This window comes from Rhinatrema bivittatum, chromosome 6, assembly GCF_901001135.1.
Source record: "Rhinatrema bivittatum chromosome 6, aRhiBiv1.1, whole genome shotgun sequence".
In the NCBI taxonomy this organism is placed as follows: Eukaryota; Metazoa; Chordata; class Amphibia; order Gymnophiona; family Rhinatrematidae; genus Rhinatrema; species Rhinatrema bivittatum.
The window spans coordinates 237,829,910-237,846,005 of record NC_042620.1 but is presented as its reverse complement, the minus strand read 5'-3'; the positions used below and the strand labels follow the sequence as shown (position 1 = coordinate 237,846,005).

Below are 16,096 nucleotides of genomic sequence, written 5' to 3'. Positions count from 1 at the left end.
CCTCTCATGAGCAGTTTCTCTGTTCATCAGATCTACACCTTCTTCCTGCAGAGCACAAACAGTATGGAAGTTAAAAAGCCTGGAGCTAGTTTTGTTTTTCTCCCTCTCTCATTAGCAAAGATTTTCTTGCAAAATAAACAGCCAACTCTGGGTTGTCATGGTACGAGTACAGCCCTGTATTCACACCCCCAAGCAACAGAGATATTAAAAAAAAAAACCAAAAAAACTTTTGCTTAATGGAACATTAGTCTCTTACTCAGGACACAACCATGCAGCTAGTGATGGCAATATGCTCAGCTACTCCGGAGACCTAATAAGGAAGACAACAAAAACTGTCTTGGATAAAGAGCAATATGCTGTAAGTGGTCAGGCTTCTACGGCTGGCAGCTGGGATACATGCTTGGCCATATGTCTTTTATAACTAGGCAAACTGGCAGGCCGATTCAGTAAAGTCCGTGGGAGAGCGGACGAATGCCCGCTCTCCCGGCGCGTGCACCGGCCACTCTCCCAATTTAAATTTTTTTTTTTTTTTTTACTTTTTACAACCTTCGGGACCTCCGACTTAATATCGCCATGATATTATGTCGGAGGGTGCACAGAAAAGCAGTTTTTACTGCTTTTCTGTGCACTTCCCCGGTGCCGGAAGAAATTAGCGTCTACCTTTGGGTCGGCGCTAATTTCTGAAAGTAAAATGTGCGGCTTGGCTGCACATTTTATTTTCTGTATCCCGCGGGCATACCTAATAGGGCCGTCAACATGCATTTGCCGCAGGTTGGACACGCGTTTTCCTCCCCTTACTGAAAAAGGGGTATGGGAAAACGCGCGTCCAAAAGCAGGCTAACAGTGCGCTCCAACGGAGCGCACTGTACTGTATCGGCCTGTGAGTAAGCTAAGTGACCTTGATGTGCCATCATCCACTATATTCCATGTATGTTATACCACCACACATGCAATCAAGTTAAGATTTAATTTTTAGCCTTTCAAGGTTCTGTGTCAATGTATGAAAAGTACTGCTATTTACTGAAGCAGAAACAATGTCATTAGTGACATTGCTTCTGAAATACTTCCATAGAGGATAGTATTTGAGCTCCCTTTGAGTTGTTTGATCATTTGGGTCATTTTATTTAGATTTTTATTTTAGAATTATTCATTTTGACTATAATGTAATAGTTGTATTATTGGTTGTATTTTATGATGTTTATATACAGTTAGAGGGACTTTAATCCAATGATGTATTTGTGTTATTGTATTTGCTAATGATGGTTTGTAATCTGATTATGTCAAATTATTGTACTATTATTGTTCCATGAATGAAAATCATATAATAAACTTGTAAATTAAAGATGAATGTCAGGAAGTAAATACAAGACTTTTGGGTTGTGTGTGCGTTTGGGGTGGGGGCCGTGCTGTGATTTTCTGCTGCTGTCTCCTCACTAACAAATTCAAATTTGCTTTACACACCCTCAGATGATATCGGTAACATATGCAGAGATCATTTCTGTTTGAATGTTATGTGATAAGTTGACACCAAAAGATGAAGGATCACACGGTCTGGGGCAGCATGGTCTGTCTATGGAATGTGGATAGGATGAGCTTTGTTTCTCAGGTACCATCACAGAACGGGAACTGAAAGTGTAAAAAGTGATAGCAACTCTAGAAGACATGAAGTACTTGTACATAGTGATTTGTTGGCACCAGAAGGACCCTCAAGAATACAAAAATAAAAGCCTTGGTAAGGTAACTGAACAATTGTATCATGACTAAAACTGTTTCATAGTGGGTCATGTTATAGCTCATGTCACAGGACTAACACTCGTATGCAGTGGCAGCTCATCAACTACATAAGAACTCATTCCTTTTTTGAAACTGCAGGATTTGTTAATGTAACTGCTGTTAGTTTTGCAAATTTGGCTAGGATGAAATGCATGACAAGTAACTTTGAAAGTTATTTTCAACATGCACCAACAGAACTCTATTTTCTTCCAAGAGCTGACCCTACTTCCAATGGAGCTTGAGAACACTTAAAGACTATACTTTATTATTATTAACATATTTTCAATTAGGGGCTATGAAATATATTGAAGCTACATGCATCCATGTTCCTTGATACATACCTATAATAATCAAAACACATTTGTGTGCTCTTGGAAGAGGGTACTAGGGATGTGCATTCGTTACATCCATTTCGGCGGTACCCACGTACCTCACCGACTTTATAGTACATACAGAAAAATAGATAGTACACTTGTGTTTTTCATAATGAGTTATGTGCATATTATCCATTTTTTGGATGTGCTATAAAGTCGGTGAGGTACGCTGGTACTGCCGAAATGGATGTAACGAATGCACATCCCTAAGGGATACTGGACCACATAGGTCAAATGATTTTGAACTTTGCAGTCTTCAGTGCATTTTTCAGAAAATGGAAGATTAAATTTATCAGCATAACGCTGCCATTGTTCACTGACTTAGAGCGATGCCCTATTTTCATTCATTTTTCATCAAAGTTGTCCAAGTGCCTTAAATATGCTTGATTTTTTTAGTGTTTGTTCTAACAATTCTTTCTTGTGATCCAGTCATTTTCCTATTACAGACGGCTAAGAGTGGTGGCTAAACCAAGTAGAGACATCAAACTGGTCCCATCTAGGTTCTTGTGGGATGAAGTCATCTATTTTTATTTTATTGCTTTGAGCTCTGCTGCTTTTTAAATTTTTCATTTTCAATCAAAAACGGTTAAGAATGCTTAAAATAAGAAAATTAAAATTGATTTGCTGAATAGTCCATCAAACTGAAAAAGTAAATGCAATTTACCCTTTTTAGCTGGTAAAGTCTGCTGCTGGGAATACGAATTGGAGACGACGTTGATAACTGTGAAAAATAAAAGACTAATTTATATGCAATACTCAATGAATCAAAAACAGAGCATAAACAGGAGTCACCTAGTATGAATTATGTAAAGGAATTGATCAACCAGGGCAAGATCAATCCAGCATCAGGATTTTTTTCTACAGATTAGTGCAAATTACATTTTACTTGATTACCTGGGGACAAATGTTAAAAGCTTCTTATTAGGTACCACCTATTGACCAATTCACTTGCTATCATGCAAGCAAGCCTGGATCACATCAAATTACTAATTTTAACATTTCAGCTGAAATCTTTATGAACAGAAATTCCATGTGTGACTGGTAAGAGTATACTAGTAGGCGTATATTACCTTCCATTGGGTCAAGATTTACTTTATTATGATTTTTTATATGGCTTTATCAGCCAGAAAAGCTGTCCAGAGCAATATACAATAAAAATCATATGGCTAAAAAATCACACCTTATCAGCCTTCCCCACCGCAAAACTAAATCTAAAAACAAACAAAATTACTTCCCCATATCCCAAGCACCCGAAACACCTGCGTACCAAAGTACCAGCACAGACCAGATCTCCAGAATAAAGCTCCTAAGTTCCCTCCTGTGCTCAGAAAGCAAACCAGAAACCACCACCTAACTAGAGTTCAGGGGAAAGCCAGGTTACACCTTCTTATGGAAGGTCAGGTAATTCTACTCTTGCCATCTGGAGCTTATTCCACAGAATAGGGCCAACATAGATATTCTCTGTTTTATTCTCCGTTCCTTTCTTAATAATCCCTAGCATTTTATTTGCTTTCTTGGCTGCTGCAGCACACAGCAAAAGATTTCAATATATTATCAGCTATGTCGCCTAGATCCTTTTCCTGAATGGTGACTCTTAATGTGTAGTTATAATTTGGGTTACTCTTCTCTAAGTGCATCACTTTGCACTAGCCCACATTACATTTCATTTGCATGCCCAGTCTCCCAGTTTTGCAATGGCTTCTTGCAATTGCACACAATCCTCTAGTGAGTTAACAGCTTTGAATAATTTTGTGTCGTTGACAAATTTGATCATCTCATTTGTTCCCATTTCTAGGTCATTTATGAATATTTCAAAAAGCAGTGGTCCAAGAACAGATCCCTGGGGCACTCCACTATTTACCTTTCTCCATTGGGAACATTTACCATTTAGCCCTACTCTGGTTTTCCATCTTTTAACCAGTTGTCAATGCACAGGAGGACACTACCCCCCATCTCATGACATTTTAATTTCTTAAGAAGTCTCTCATGAGGGCCTTTGTAAAACACCTTCTGAAAATCCAGATACAGTATATCAACTGGCTCACTCTTAGCCACGTTTATTTGCACCCTCAAAAAATGTAGCAAACTGGTGAGGCAATACTTCCCTTGGCTAAATCCATGTTGGCTTTGTTCCATTAAACTATGCCTCTCTATATGTTCAGCAGGTCTAAAGTTAGCCGGATAAGACTTATCCAGCTATCTACCAGCAAAGCCAGGAGAGATGCTCAGTGCAGTTACTGCTGCTCCAACGTGGGCTGAAAGGTAAAGAGACTCCATTGGGAGAGATGGGCATGATGACCTGCGCTAGGGAGGGGAGAAAGACCACGAGACTGCTGTGGTAGTGAGAGGTGCGGCTATGGGGGTAGTATAAAAGATTGTAGGGGAAGGAAGCAATGAGAGGGGAGGCTGCAGTAGTGAGAGAAATTGAGGGAAGAGAGACTGGAGAAGACGATGGAAGTCAGGGAGAGAAACTGGTCAGAAAAAGTTGGAAAAATGGGAGAAAGACTTCAGAGAGGAAATAAATGAAGGGAGAAAAGTTACAATGGAAGAAGTGGAAGCACAACAGACTGCAGAAAAAGAAAGATAGCTAAGAAGCAATATAGAAAAGTACAGGGAAAGGGAACAAGGGAGAGACCACAGGAAAAAATGGCAAGAAGGAAGAGACTGCAGGAGAGAGGAAATAAAGTTATAAAGAGCACAAGAAGACTCAGGAGTAAGTAGTGGAGAGAAAAAGATTGCAGAAGTAGGGGCTGAAAAAGAGGAGAAAAAAGGGAATCATGTGAAGAAGAGGGATTGTAGTGGATAGAGAGGGATAGAAGATTGTTGATTTGGCAAAAAAAGAGACTAAAAGGACAATAGAGGAGGAAAAGGTGACAGAAAAAAAACATAAATGCAGTTTCAAGAGAGAATATTAAGGAAAAAGACAAAATAGACAAAGAAAACAGACAAGAGGATAAAACTTCAGACACTGAATAGTTATGGAATATATTTAATTGTTCTGTTATTTTAGATGTGCTACACAATTTGATTCACTGCTACATACTTCTTGAATAATAGTGGCTACTACACAACATTTACTGTATAATATTCCATTTCTGAGTGAAATGAAGGACAGAGTGGCAGAGAAGGACAGAAAGGCACAGAGACATGGGGAGAAGGGAAAAAGACAAAGCGGCAGAGATAGGAAAAGCTAAAGGAACAGTTTAAAAGATGAAGGAAAAGGAGCACAAGCAGACCTGAAGGTGGTAAAAGAAGCTGCAGAGGGAAAGGAAAGACAGTGGAAAGATGGGAGGGAAGCAGGAAATGGTGATGAGGAAGAAGAATCTATCAGTGGGGTAGTTGTGTTTTCTGATACACACAATAATGCAGAAGTTGCAGTTTAGTTGCCGATGCATCTCTTTTGTAGTTAGATGCATTGTCACCTGTATCACAAATGTCATAGAAACATAAACATAGAAATGACGGCAGAAGAAGACCAAATGGCCCATCTAGTCTGCCCAGCAAGCTTCACACATATTTTCTCTCATACTTATCTGTTTCTCTTAGCTCTTGGTTCTATTTCCCTTCCACCCCCACCTTTAATGTAGAGAGCAGTGATGGAGCTGCATCCAAGTGAAATATCTAGCTTGATTCGTTAGGGGTAGTAGCCGCCGCAATAAGCAAGCTGCACCCATGCTTATTTGTTTTACCCAGACTATGTTATTAGCCCTTATTGGTTGTTTTTCTTCTCCCCTGCCGTTGAAGCAGGGAGCTATGCTGGATATGCGTGACGTATAAGTCTTCTCCCATGCCGTTGAAGCAGAGAGCCATGCTGGATGTGCATCGAAAGTGAAGTATCAGGCACATTTGGTTTGGGGTAGTAACCGCCGTAACAAGCCAGCTACTCCCCACTTTGTGAGTGCGAACCCTCTTTTCTTCTCCCCTGCCGTTGAAGCAGAGAGCTCTGCTGGATGTGTGAAGTATCAGTTTTTCTTCTCCCCTGCCGTTGAATCAGAGAACTTTGCTGTATATGCATTGAAAGTGAAGTATCAGACTTATTTGATTTGGGGTAGTAACCGCCGTAACAAGCCAGCTACTCCCCTCTTTGTGAGTGTGAATCCTTTTTTCCACATTTCCTCTTGCTGTTGAAGCTTAGAGCGATGTTGGAGTCACCGTAAGCCTGTGTATGTTTATTTAATAAGGGTATTGACTCCAGGCAGTAGCCATCATTCTGGCGAGTCACCCACTCTTCATTGGCAGCCTCTTGACTTTATGGATCCACAGTGTTTATCCCACGCCCCTTTGAAGTCCTTCACAGTTCTGGTCTTCACCACATCCTCCGGAAGGGCATTCCAGGCATCCACCACCCTCTCCGTGAAGAAATACTTCCTGACATTGGTTCTGAATCTTCCTCCCTGAAGCTTCAAATCGTGACCCCTGGTTCTGCTGATTTTTTTCCTTTGGAAAAGGTTTGTCGTTGTCTTTTGATCATTAACACCTTTCAAGTATCTGAAAGTCTGTATCATATCACCTCTGCTCCTCCTTTCCTCCAGGGTGTACATATTTAGGATTGCTAGGGTGTACATATTATGGATTGCTAACTGGTTAAAGATAGAATCAGAGGGCATGACTAATGATCCATTTTCCAAACGGAGAAAGGTAATTAATGGCATATCACATGGATCTCTAGTGGGATCTGGGCTATTTAACATTCATAAATGATCTGGAAAAGGGGAACAATGAGTGAGGTGATAAATTTGCAGATGATACAAAATTATTCAAACTTGTTAAAGTAGCAGCAGATTGTGAGCAACTGCAGAAGGACTTTGCAAAACTAGGAGACTGGGCATCTGAATGGCAGATGAAATGTGATGTGAAAAAGTAATACATATAGGGAAAAATAATCGAGGCTACAGGTACGCACTGCTGAGTGCCATATTAGGAGCCACCAGGCAGGAAAAGGATCATGGAGCCCTTTGTGGACAACACGTTGAAATCCTGAGCTCAGTGTATGGAGGCAGTTGTCAAAAAGAGCAAATAAAATACTAGGAATGAAGCAAAGAGGAATGGATAATAAAACAAAAAATATCATATTGCTGCTATATTGATCCATAGTGTGACCTCATCTGGAATACAGTTCTGGTTGTCCCATCTCAAAAAACATGACTGAACTAGAAAAGGTACAGAGGAGGGCAACAAAAAAGTGTTAAGGGGGATGAATAGCGCCCCTACAGAGGTTAGGGCTCTTCAGCTTGGAAAAGAGAAAGCAGAGGGGGGGGGGGGGGGTACATGATAGACGTTTACAAAATCATGTGTGGCACAGAATCAGTAAATAAAGGATGGTTATTAATGCTATCAAACAACACTGAAACAAGGGAACACTCCATGAAATTAACCACCAGCATATTTAAAACAAATCATGGAAAAGCACTTTTTTACTCCGTGCACACAATCAAGCTTTGGAATCTGTTGTCAGATGTGGTCAAGACAACCTGCACTGTGGAATTTAATTGAGGTCTGGACAAGCTCCTGAAGGAAAAAGGCCATAATATATTAGCGGACAAGTACAACAAGAAATAAGATTTAGTTTTTGTGATAAATTGCAGGAAGACCTTGTGAGACTGGAAAATTGGGCATCCAAATGGCAGATGAAATTTAATGTGGATAAGTGCAAGGTGATGCATATAGGGAAAAATAACCCATGCTATAATTACACAATGTTGGGTTCCATATTAGGTGCCTCAACCCAAGAAAGATATCTAGGCGTCATAGTGGATAACACATTGAAATCGTCGGTGCAGTGTGCTGCGGCAGTCAAAAAAGCAAACAGAATGTTGGGAATTATTAGAAAGGGAATGGTGAATAAAATGGAAAATGTCATAATGCCTCTGTATTGCTCCATAGTGAGACCGCACCTTGAATACTGTGTACAATTCTGGTTGCCGCATCTCAAAAAAGATATAATTGCGATGGAGAAGGTACAGAGAAGGGCTACCAAAATGATAAGGGGAATGGAACAACTCCCCTATGAGGAAAGACTAAAGAGGTTAGGACTTTTCAGCTTGGAGAAGAGACGACTGAGGGGGGATATGATAGAGGTGTTTAAAATCATGAGAGGTCTAGAACGGGTAGATGTGAATCGGTTATATTCGGATAGTAGAAAGACTAGGGGGCACTCCATGAAGTTAGCATGGGGCACATTTAAAACTAACCGGAGAAAGTTCTTTTTTACTCAACGCACAATTAAACTCTGGAATTTGTTGCCAGAGGATGTGGTTCGTGCAGTTAGTATAGCTGTGTTTAAAAAAGGATTGGATAAGTTCTTGGAGGAGAAGTCCATTACCTGCTATTAAGTTCACTTAGAGAATAGCCACTGCCATTAGCAATGGTTACATGGAATAGACTTAGTTTTTGGGTACTTGCCAGGTTCTTATGGCCTGGATTGGCCACTGTTGGAAACAGGATGCTGGGCTTGATGGACCCTTGGTCTGACCCAGTATGGCATTTTCTTATGTTCTTATCTGCTGGGTAATTGTGATCGGATTGGCCACTATCACTTACAGGATGATTGGCTCAATGGACCTTGGTCTGACCCAGCATAGCATTTATGTTTTTAGTATTTGTGAATAAGCATTGATTTATGAGTGTGGTGGTTGTTTCAACCAAGCTCAGCTGTGCATGTGCAGACTGCAGTCTGCTCCTGCACCATTTGGCTGCCTGGGAGAAAGAGCAGGCCTGCTGCACAGTGCTGGCCAGAGTGAGTATTATGGTTAGCAGTTAGCCCAAGTCCCACTGGCAAGCGTACAAGTACTGCACCTCCCACCAGATTGTGTCTATGCCATTTTAAGATTTGCGTACAACACCTTTATATCCTGAAGCACATATAATTCAAATGTGATGGTCCCTCCAAACGATGGTATATAAAATCAATTAATCAATAAATAAATATTACTACTACTTTTTTGTAAATTTTGATTCAGAAGTTTTCTCTTGCTCCTTTAGATCTCTAGTTCAATCAGAAGCTGAACCAGGGCTGGAATCCAGGTGCCATGAGCTTTCATTCACAGCTATCCAGGGACTTTTCCACTATTTTTATAAAATAGTCATCGGTCCCCGTCTCCACCTCCATCACCATACCTAGTCTGGCCATTGCACTGACAGCTAATTCAACTAAGAGCCTTGCACTTTCCAGAACTCTGCAATCACAGACCCTGAATCCAGTCACTAAGTGACATCCTTGAGTGCTGATCAGGTCTCCAATGTCCCCTACCCCTCAGTATTCCCAGGCCCCCACCAACCTGGAGAGCATAATACAATTACTATTTTAAGAGCCAATGTAATAAGGTGTGCTCAGTGTAGCACACAGTTAAACCCACGGTTGTGCGTACATTTTTTGTGTGCATTCTTTACTGCCGACACAGCAAGATTTGTATACAAAAAACGTGCACACAACTACACCATGCTGACAGCATTGGCAATTACCCCCGCACCCCCAATGCAGACAACTGCATTGGCTTAGCTTTTGTTTTCTTAGCATTGGAAACATAACTCCTAGTCTGAGGTGGAATAAAGTTTCAAGGGTTGATGCTACTCTATGGACAGAAGCTGTAGTTGAGATTTTCTGCACAGAAAACATGCCTTGTGCAGAAAATGATTTATGCGCACAAAAATTGTGAGCACAAGTCATTTTATGTGCTGAAAACATGGCTTCTGTGTATAAATCATGTTCTTATGCATGCTAAGCATTTTCTTTACACCCATTTTTGTGTTTCTGCACTTTTTTTTTGTAACTCCTGATGCATTATTTTATTTTAGATTTATATTCCGCTTTTTGCACTTCAAAGTGGATTACATTCAGGTACTGAAGGTATTTACCACTAGCTTACAGCATTAGGAGTTAAAAAAAGATTTTAGTGTGTGCATTAAAACCTGTGCAATGAAATTCAGCATGCAGTTTTACGGCTCAACTTAAATCAGTCCCTTAATTAGTAAAAAATGTACTATAAATATGAAGCCATTTAATTGCCTTTGGCTGGGGCGAATTTATTTTATCTCACACCTTTACAGACATGAAAGTCCTTCAAAAAAGATTTGAAACTAAAAACCGAGTTGTTTTCTTCTTGATTTGTACAACATAAACATCTCTCAGCGTTGTCATAGTACAGGTAGACAGAAGTCATTGCTGATTTTTATCCAATCTACCAGAACTACTTTCTAAATATGATTCTCCTGGTAAGGGATCCATAAAAGGAGCAATGCAACCTGGAGAAAATTCCCCTCTGAGATCAAAGGGACTGAAGCAACAAGATGCGTGCTGAAAAACGGACAGTCGCATTGAGCACCCATTTCCTAACACGCAAGCAGCCACATCCCCTGGGCACCTGATGCTAAATTTAAATGAGGGGCTGCATAAAAAAAAAAAAAAAAAAAAAAAAAAAAAGAGTGCACATGGGGAGAATTGTAAATCCCTAGCGCTCGAATGCAACAGGCACTCATAACTACAACTGACACTCAATATGAGCATCTGTGTTTATCCCGCTTCTTCAGGCCGATTTCTTTGTTGTTTTGCTGAAGTTGCTGAAGATGCCTATAACTAGGTGCCCCTTGCTATGGGTGTCTAAATTGTGCAGCCAGAAGAATTTTTTTTTTTTTAATCAAACTAATATACATTTATTTTTCAACACCACAAGCAGTAAATTTAAGTGTCAATGATACTAAGCAGGACAACATAGAGGACCTTTTTTTTGTTTTCAATTTTTTTAAATTTCTCATGAGCCCTTGACTCGTGAATTGACTTTACTCCACCTCCAGAGCTGGAGTTTCATTTGCCGCGTTAAGTGTGCATTGGGCGACCAGCAAGTTTGTGCATTGGGGGGGTAATAGCTAATAGCCTCATCTACATGGAATTTACAAGTAATGGGCAGCTGTTGGCTATACATTTGTCTCCTTATTGCATCGGGTGCTAGCATGTCCAAAACACACACACCCAATTGCAGGTAGACCAGTGCACTAAGCTGAGTGCACTTTATTGCATGGGTCCCAGAGTGTCACATTCATCCCAAACAAAACTACTTCAAGAAAATGTTAACAGCCTGATTGAAGGTCTTGTGTAAAGGACCCCCTGCCAGTCTGGAGCTGTTACCTTAACTGTCCACCTCCTGGAATTTTGTGAACTCATTGCAAATCAGGAAGGAGTCTAAATGATCTTAAAACAGTACTGTTCTCTGCTGGCCTTAGACTGAGTTTCTACAAATGATATTTTATATGTTTGTGCCATTAAGTCATATCATTTCAACAACTGCATTCTACTCCTCTTCCCTGCTAGGTTTGTGTTGTGCATATACAGAATTAACATTATTTACCAGACTATGACGGTTCATAACTGTTGTGCTATTTCTGCGGGTTCGCAACACATAGGGCTGGAAAACCTGTGACGTATCACTGAAAAAAAGAGAAAATAAAAACTACCTTAAAATTATTTCATTCATAACATAAAAATTCTAAAGTGACATCAGTGTATTCTCAGATATGACTCACTCTAGGGCTGGATTTAGGCATTGGTAATGTAAGGACCTACACCTTGGGTGCCAAATTCTGAAGGTGCCCGAAAACTGGGACTCCCTCAACTGTTGTCCAATTTCCAGGGGAGAATTCCCCTACCCTGAGTTCTCTCCCTTTGGGTACCATAAATTTAAATCCAGCCCTGGCTCAGTCCCTAGATTACAAACACCAATCCAGTTTAAATTTAGAGTATTAATTGCTGGAAATATTTAATTTCTCTGTAATGAGAGAAAGCTAGGTCAGACTTCCAATTCAAACTAACCCAGATGTGTCACACTAAGACAGTCAGTTGGAAACTCAGTGGCTCAAAACACACACACAAAACCACTGAGAAAACTGGCCTGTACGACATTTCTTGAATACAAGGGTCTCAGATTATAGTTCCCTCAGGCACTTTTAAATCTGGAAATCCCCAATATCATGTTAATTATCCAGGTGATAGTTTTGTTTTTTTTTAAGTAATTTCTTTGTTAACTTACAGGCCAATACAGTAAAGCGCGACCGCGGTTACCCTGTTTCTAACCACAATTTGGCCACGTAAGTCTAACCTGCGATTCACTATCCGTTTTTACGGATCTTTACCACTTCTTTAAGTCGACGCGTATACCTTTCCGCCCGCGGCATGTATATGATATGTAAACGATCGGATTAGCTATTCCCTCCCATAGAGTAACGTGCGGCCCGATTATCGCCTTTTTAACCAACTGCTTTGCCGTGTCTTTAACCCGCTAATTTACCACCTACCCTGACCCTGGCGTGAGAGGGATGTGACAGCAATAGGCAGGCTCCGGTCAAATAAGTGGGTGAGTTGGAGCAAGCAAGTTACATGGTGTGGCCTGGTTCTCCTACGCTCGGGCATCAGGGATTGCCAGTCCTCTCTCCCCCCCCCCTCCCGAAGCAAAGCGCAGGGCGAAAATTGACTCGACATGTTATTAAAGCAAATAGAAATTGTAACAAAAGTAAACTTACTGCATGCTTCCAGCAGTCCCAGTCCTCTCTCCCCTCCTCCCAAGGCGCCCATCGCGGCTCCCCTGCCTCCCGGGGGCAGCCGGCAGCGAAAGCGGCTTCCAGCAGCCCCGCCGGCGAAGGTGCATGAACGTACGTCCAATCTGGGCGCTCAAGCAGCGAAGGCGCATGAGCACACGCCGTGACCTCGGACGTCCATCCGGGCGCTCAGGTCACGGCGTGTGCTCTTGCGCCTTCACTGCTTGAGCGCCCAGATTGGACGTACGTTCATGCACCTTCGCCGGCGGGGCTGCTGGAAGCCGCTTTCGCCGCCGGCTGCCCCCGGGAGGCAGGGGAGCCGCGATGGGCGCCTCGGGAGGAAGGGAGAGAGGACTGGGACTGCTGGAAGCATGCAGTAAGTTTACTTTTGTTACAATTTCTATTTGCTTTAGTAACATGTCGATTCGATTTTCGCCCTGCGCCTTGCTTCGGGAGGGGGGAGAGAGGACTGGCAACCCCCGATGCCCGAGCGTAGGAGAACCATCCACTTCCTGGTACCTGTCATTTCAAATGTCATTTGAAATGACAGGTACCAGCGCACCCAGGATACTGTATAGGCGCTGTATAGCACTCTATACAGTAAAATGGATTGCGCTTCATGGACGCGCTTTAGACGCGGCTTGCATTTGCATGCCATTTAAATACTGTATCGAGCGGTATGTGATCCAAACTGTGCGCGCAGCAAACGAGTGGGCGCCCGGCACTGCCGCACTTTTTCTTACGCACCCTTACTGTATCGGCCTGTTAGTCAGGACATAAAAAAAGTAACACACAACTGCAACATGAGCAGTAGAAATACAAGACATGCTCAAATGACTAAGTAAACAATGCCAAATAAAGATGTGATAAAACCTCAGAGCTCTGGGTCATTGTTTTTCTTTAACACCTCCCAGATAGAAGGCCTCAATCCCCCTAGCTCACCCTGTCCCGGTAACTAGATTCTTAAGTACTAAAGTACTTCTCCATTGAAACAGGAGAACAACCACCTACCAATGACATACTGATCTATATTGTAGAGGAGAGTAAAGGTTTTTTAGTCAAAATTAGTCTCACATCATAAGCAAGTGGTAGTTCTGCTGCATCTGCCTAGCCCACAGCAAAATGTCAATCCTAATGACAAAGCAGTATGCGATCTGGAACCAGGAATTTGGTCAGAAGAATGAGGGGATTGCAGGTCAGCAGGAAGCTTGTTCAAAGCCTGTGGCAGTATACTTATTTATTCCAAAAGAAGATCACAACGGTTTACAAAGTCAGTTTTAGAATTCTTGGCCAGCATTCACGTCTTTGTCGGTTTTCATACTCTAGGTCAACACAATTTAGTGTTAAACTGCTTTAACCATTTAATTGTAATCAGCACTACAATGTAAGCAATTTGTATAATCTCTATTTCTGGTTCTTCAGTGGTAGAAAAGTATGGAATCACTGTCACATGTACTAAACATTTTTGGACACAATGGGGAAAACCCCTTTAGCACAACTAGCCTTCTAAATGTAAAAAAAGGAAGCCTACTGGAGTTTGTCCCTGCAGTTTCCTTACTTTGCACTGTAATTTTTTTCGCTTTGCGGCCCAGCATTTTTTCTTTTTCACCGCATTAACTTCAGAGCTTGGGCTTAAATTTAAACTGCAGTAACAATCGTTTGGAATCTAAAACATTTAGCGACAATGTTTCTCCGATTTGCAGTCGGGGGGGGGGCAAAACATATTAACCAGAGCACAGCCGAGATCGCTCTGGGGCTACAAAATTAATCGTTATGTCTCTTGTCTGTAGCCGCCTTCTGAAGTTTTGCATTTTTGCACGGTTAGTTACATGTGTACCATCAGGGATCGCCGCCCTTTCACCTCGTCCCTAGCCGGCTGGACATGAAATGCCATTGAGATATTACAGCCGTCCAACGATTCTGCAGCACTTTACTTTATAAATGGTGCATGCATAAAAATTCAGGCCCGTCTCGAAGCAAAACACACAGGCAGCTTATCCGTGCCGAGCCGCAGTCTTTTATGTTCAGTAAATGTCATAACGCATCAGCCTGTCAGCCCTCGCCATCCCTCATCGGGAGGGGGGGGGGGGGGGATGGAGACGAGCTACACAACCCAGGAGACTCGCAGCAGGCCCGGGGCGGGGAGAGGCGGCGGAGCCGCAGCGCCCTCACTCCCTCCCCTCCTCCCCACGCCGGGGCTGAGGCTGCGAGCCCCGGTACAAAGAGAGCAGAGCGCGCGCGCGCGCCCCCTCACCTCAGCCCGTTTATCAGGGGGGCGCTATTGGACCTCCTCAAACTTCCATCACTCGGCGGCACCGGCAGCTCCAGGTCCAGCTCCATTTTCTCCTGAGCCATATCTGCGCTGGGACTTCTTGCCTAGTCTCTCCCCCTGCACAAAACGAGAGCGTCCTCCCCCCACCCCCTCCGCCGCCTCTACCCGCTCATGCCGGGGCCACTCGCTCCCCCCCCGCGCCCGCTTTAGGCCCGAGAATAGCAATCAATGGAGATTCATGTCGGGGAGCGGAGAGTCCAAGGCCCGGCGGCCCCCCATGATACCGCGGACGGGGTTGCCTTCCTGCGGACGGGGTCCGCTCCGCTCTCGGCCGCGCCGGGAAGCCTCAGCCCGACTCCAACACAAAAAACTTCAACCCCTCTCTCGGCCGGAGAGTGTGCGACAGCCGCTGGGCATGCGCAGTGCGGCGGCGGGAGAGGAGGGGGCGGGGCTGGGGCCGCAGGTCAGGTTCTCTCCTCTGAGGGAAGCGGAGAGCGGGTGTTCCTTCTGCTTAGGCTGAGCATTTTTTTTAATAAACATTAATTATTCCACTTGACAAGTCGGAAGAAAATAACTGATTTAGAAAATAGTGGGTATGGGAGGTAATGTCAGTATTATATGATATGTGCACTGTTATCTTGTTATTGATGAATCCATTTATTCAGTATCTTTTCAGATCAAAACAAAGCACTTTATAATTTAACGTGCATGCTTCCCGCTCCGGGGTGGATTTCCTGACAGCATAATTCTGGCACCTTGAGCCTATGAAAGTTCCCAAAGGAAAGAGAGAAGGTTGTTATGTTGGTGATCACTAGCACAGACAGCCCGAGTTTACAATGCTGAATTCAGGGATTTAGGAGTGGGGGGCTGAGAGAAGAGGTGTCAGATGTTCTATGGCCAACAATCTCTATACCGAGCACTCTATAAAATTAAGCACAAAAAATCATTTGGTGTATTTACTACACAAATATTAAGCACTAAAGATAGAGCTACCAATGGCAAAGCATCACTACTTGTTAAAAAATGTAGAATTAAATTTTTCAGGAAGGGAGAACAAATTTAACACTACAAACTGTCACGTTTTCCAATAACTATACTAAAAATAAAATATAACGTCATCGTGCCGTTCTCCTCCGGCGTCCCCGGACCAGCT

General features: G+C 42.7%; 1 protein-coding gene across 2 annotated transcripts in view; it reads right to left on the bottom strand.

Annotated features, from left to right (window-relative positions):
* The window catches only part of FAM122B (family with sequence similarity 122B), a 31,986-nt gene extending 16,621 nt beyond the window's left edge, over positions 1-15,365 (bottom strand). For both annotated transcript variants that reach the window (XM_029606658.1, XM_029606659.1), the window contains exons 1-4: positions 14,926-15,365; positions 11,489-11,567; positions 2,812-2,868; positions 2-45 (exon numbers count right to left, since the gene is read on the bottom strand). In XM_029606658.1, coding sequence (XP_029462518.1) covers positions 2-45; positions 2,812-2,868; positions 11,489-11,567; positions 14,926-15,026 — 281 coding nt within the window. In that variant the 5' untranslated portion in view covers positions 15,027-15,365. The remainder of the gene's footprint in view (position 1; positions 46-2,811; positions 2,869-11,488; positions 11,568-14,925) is intronic.
* Between the last annotated feature and the right edge of the window lie 731 nt (positions 15,366-16,096).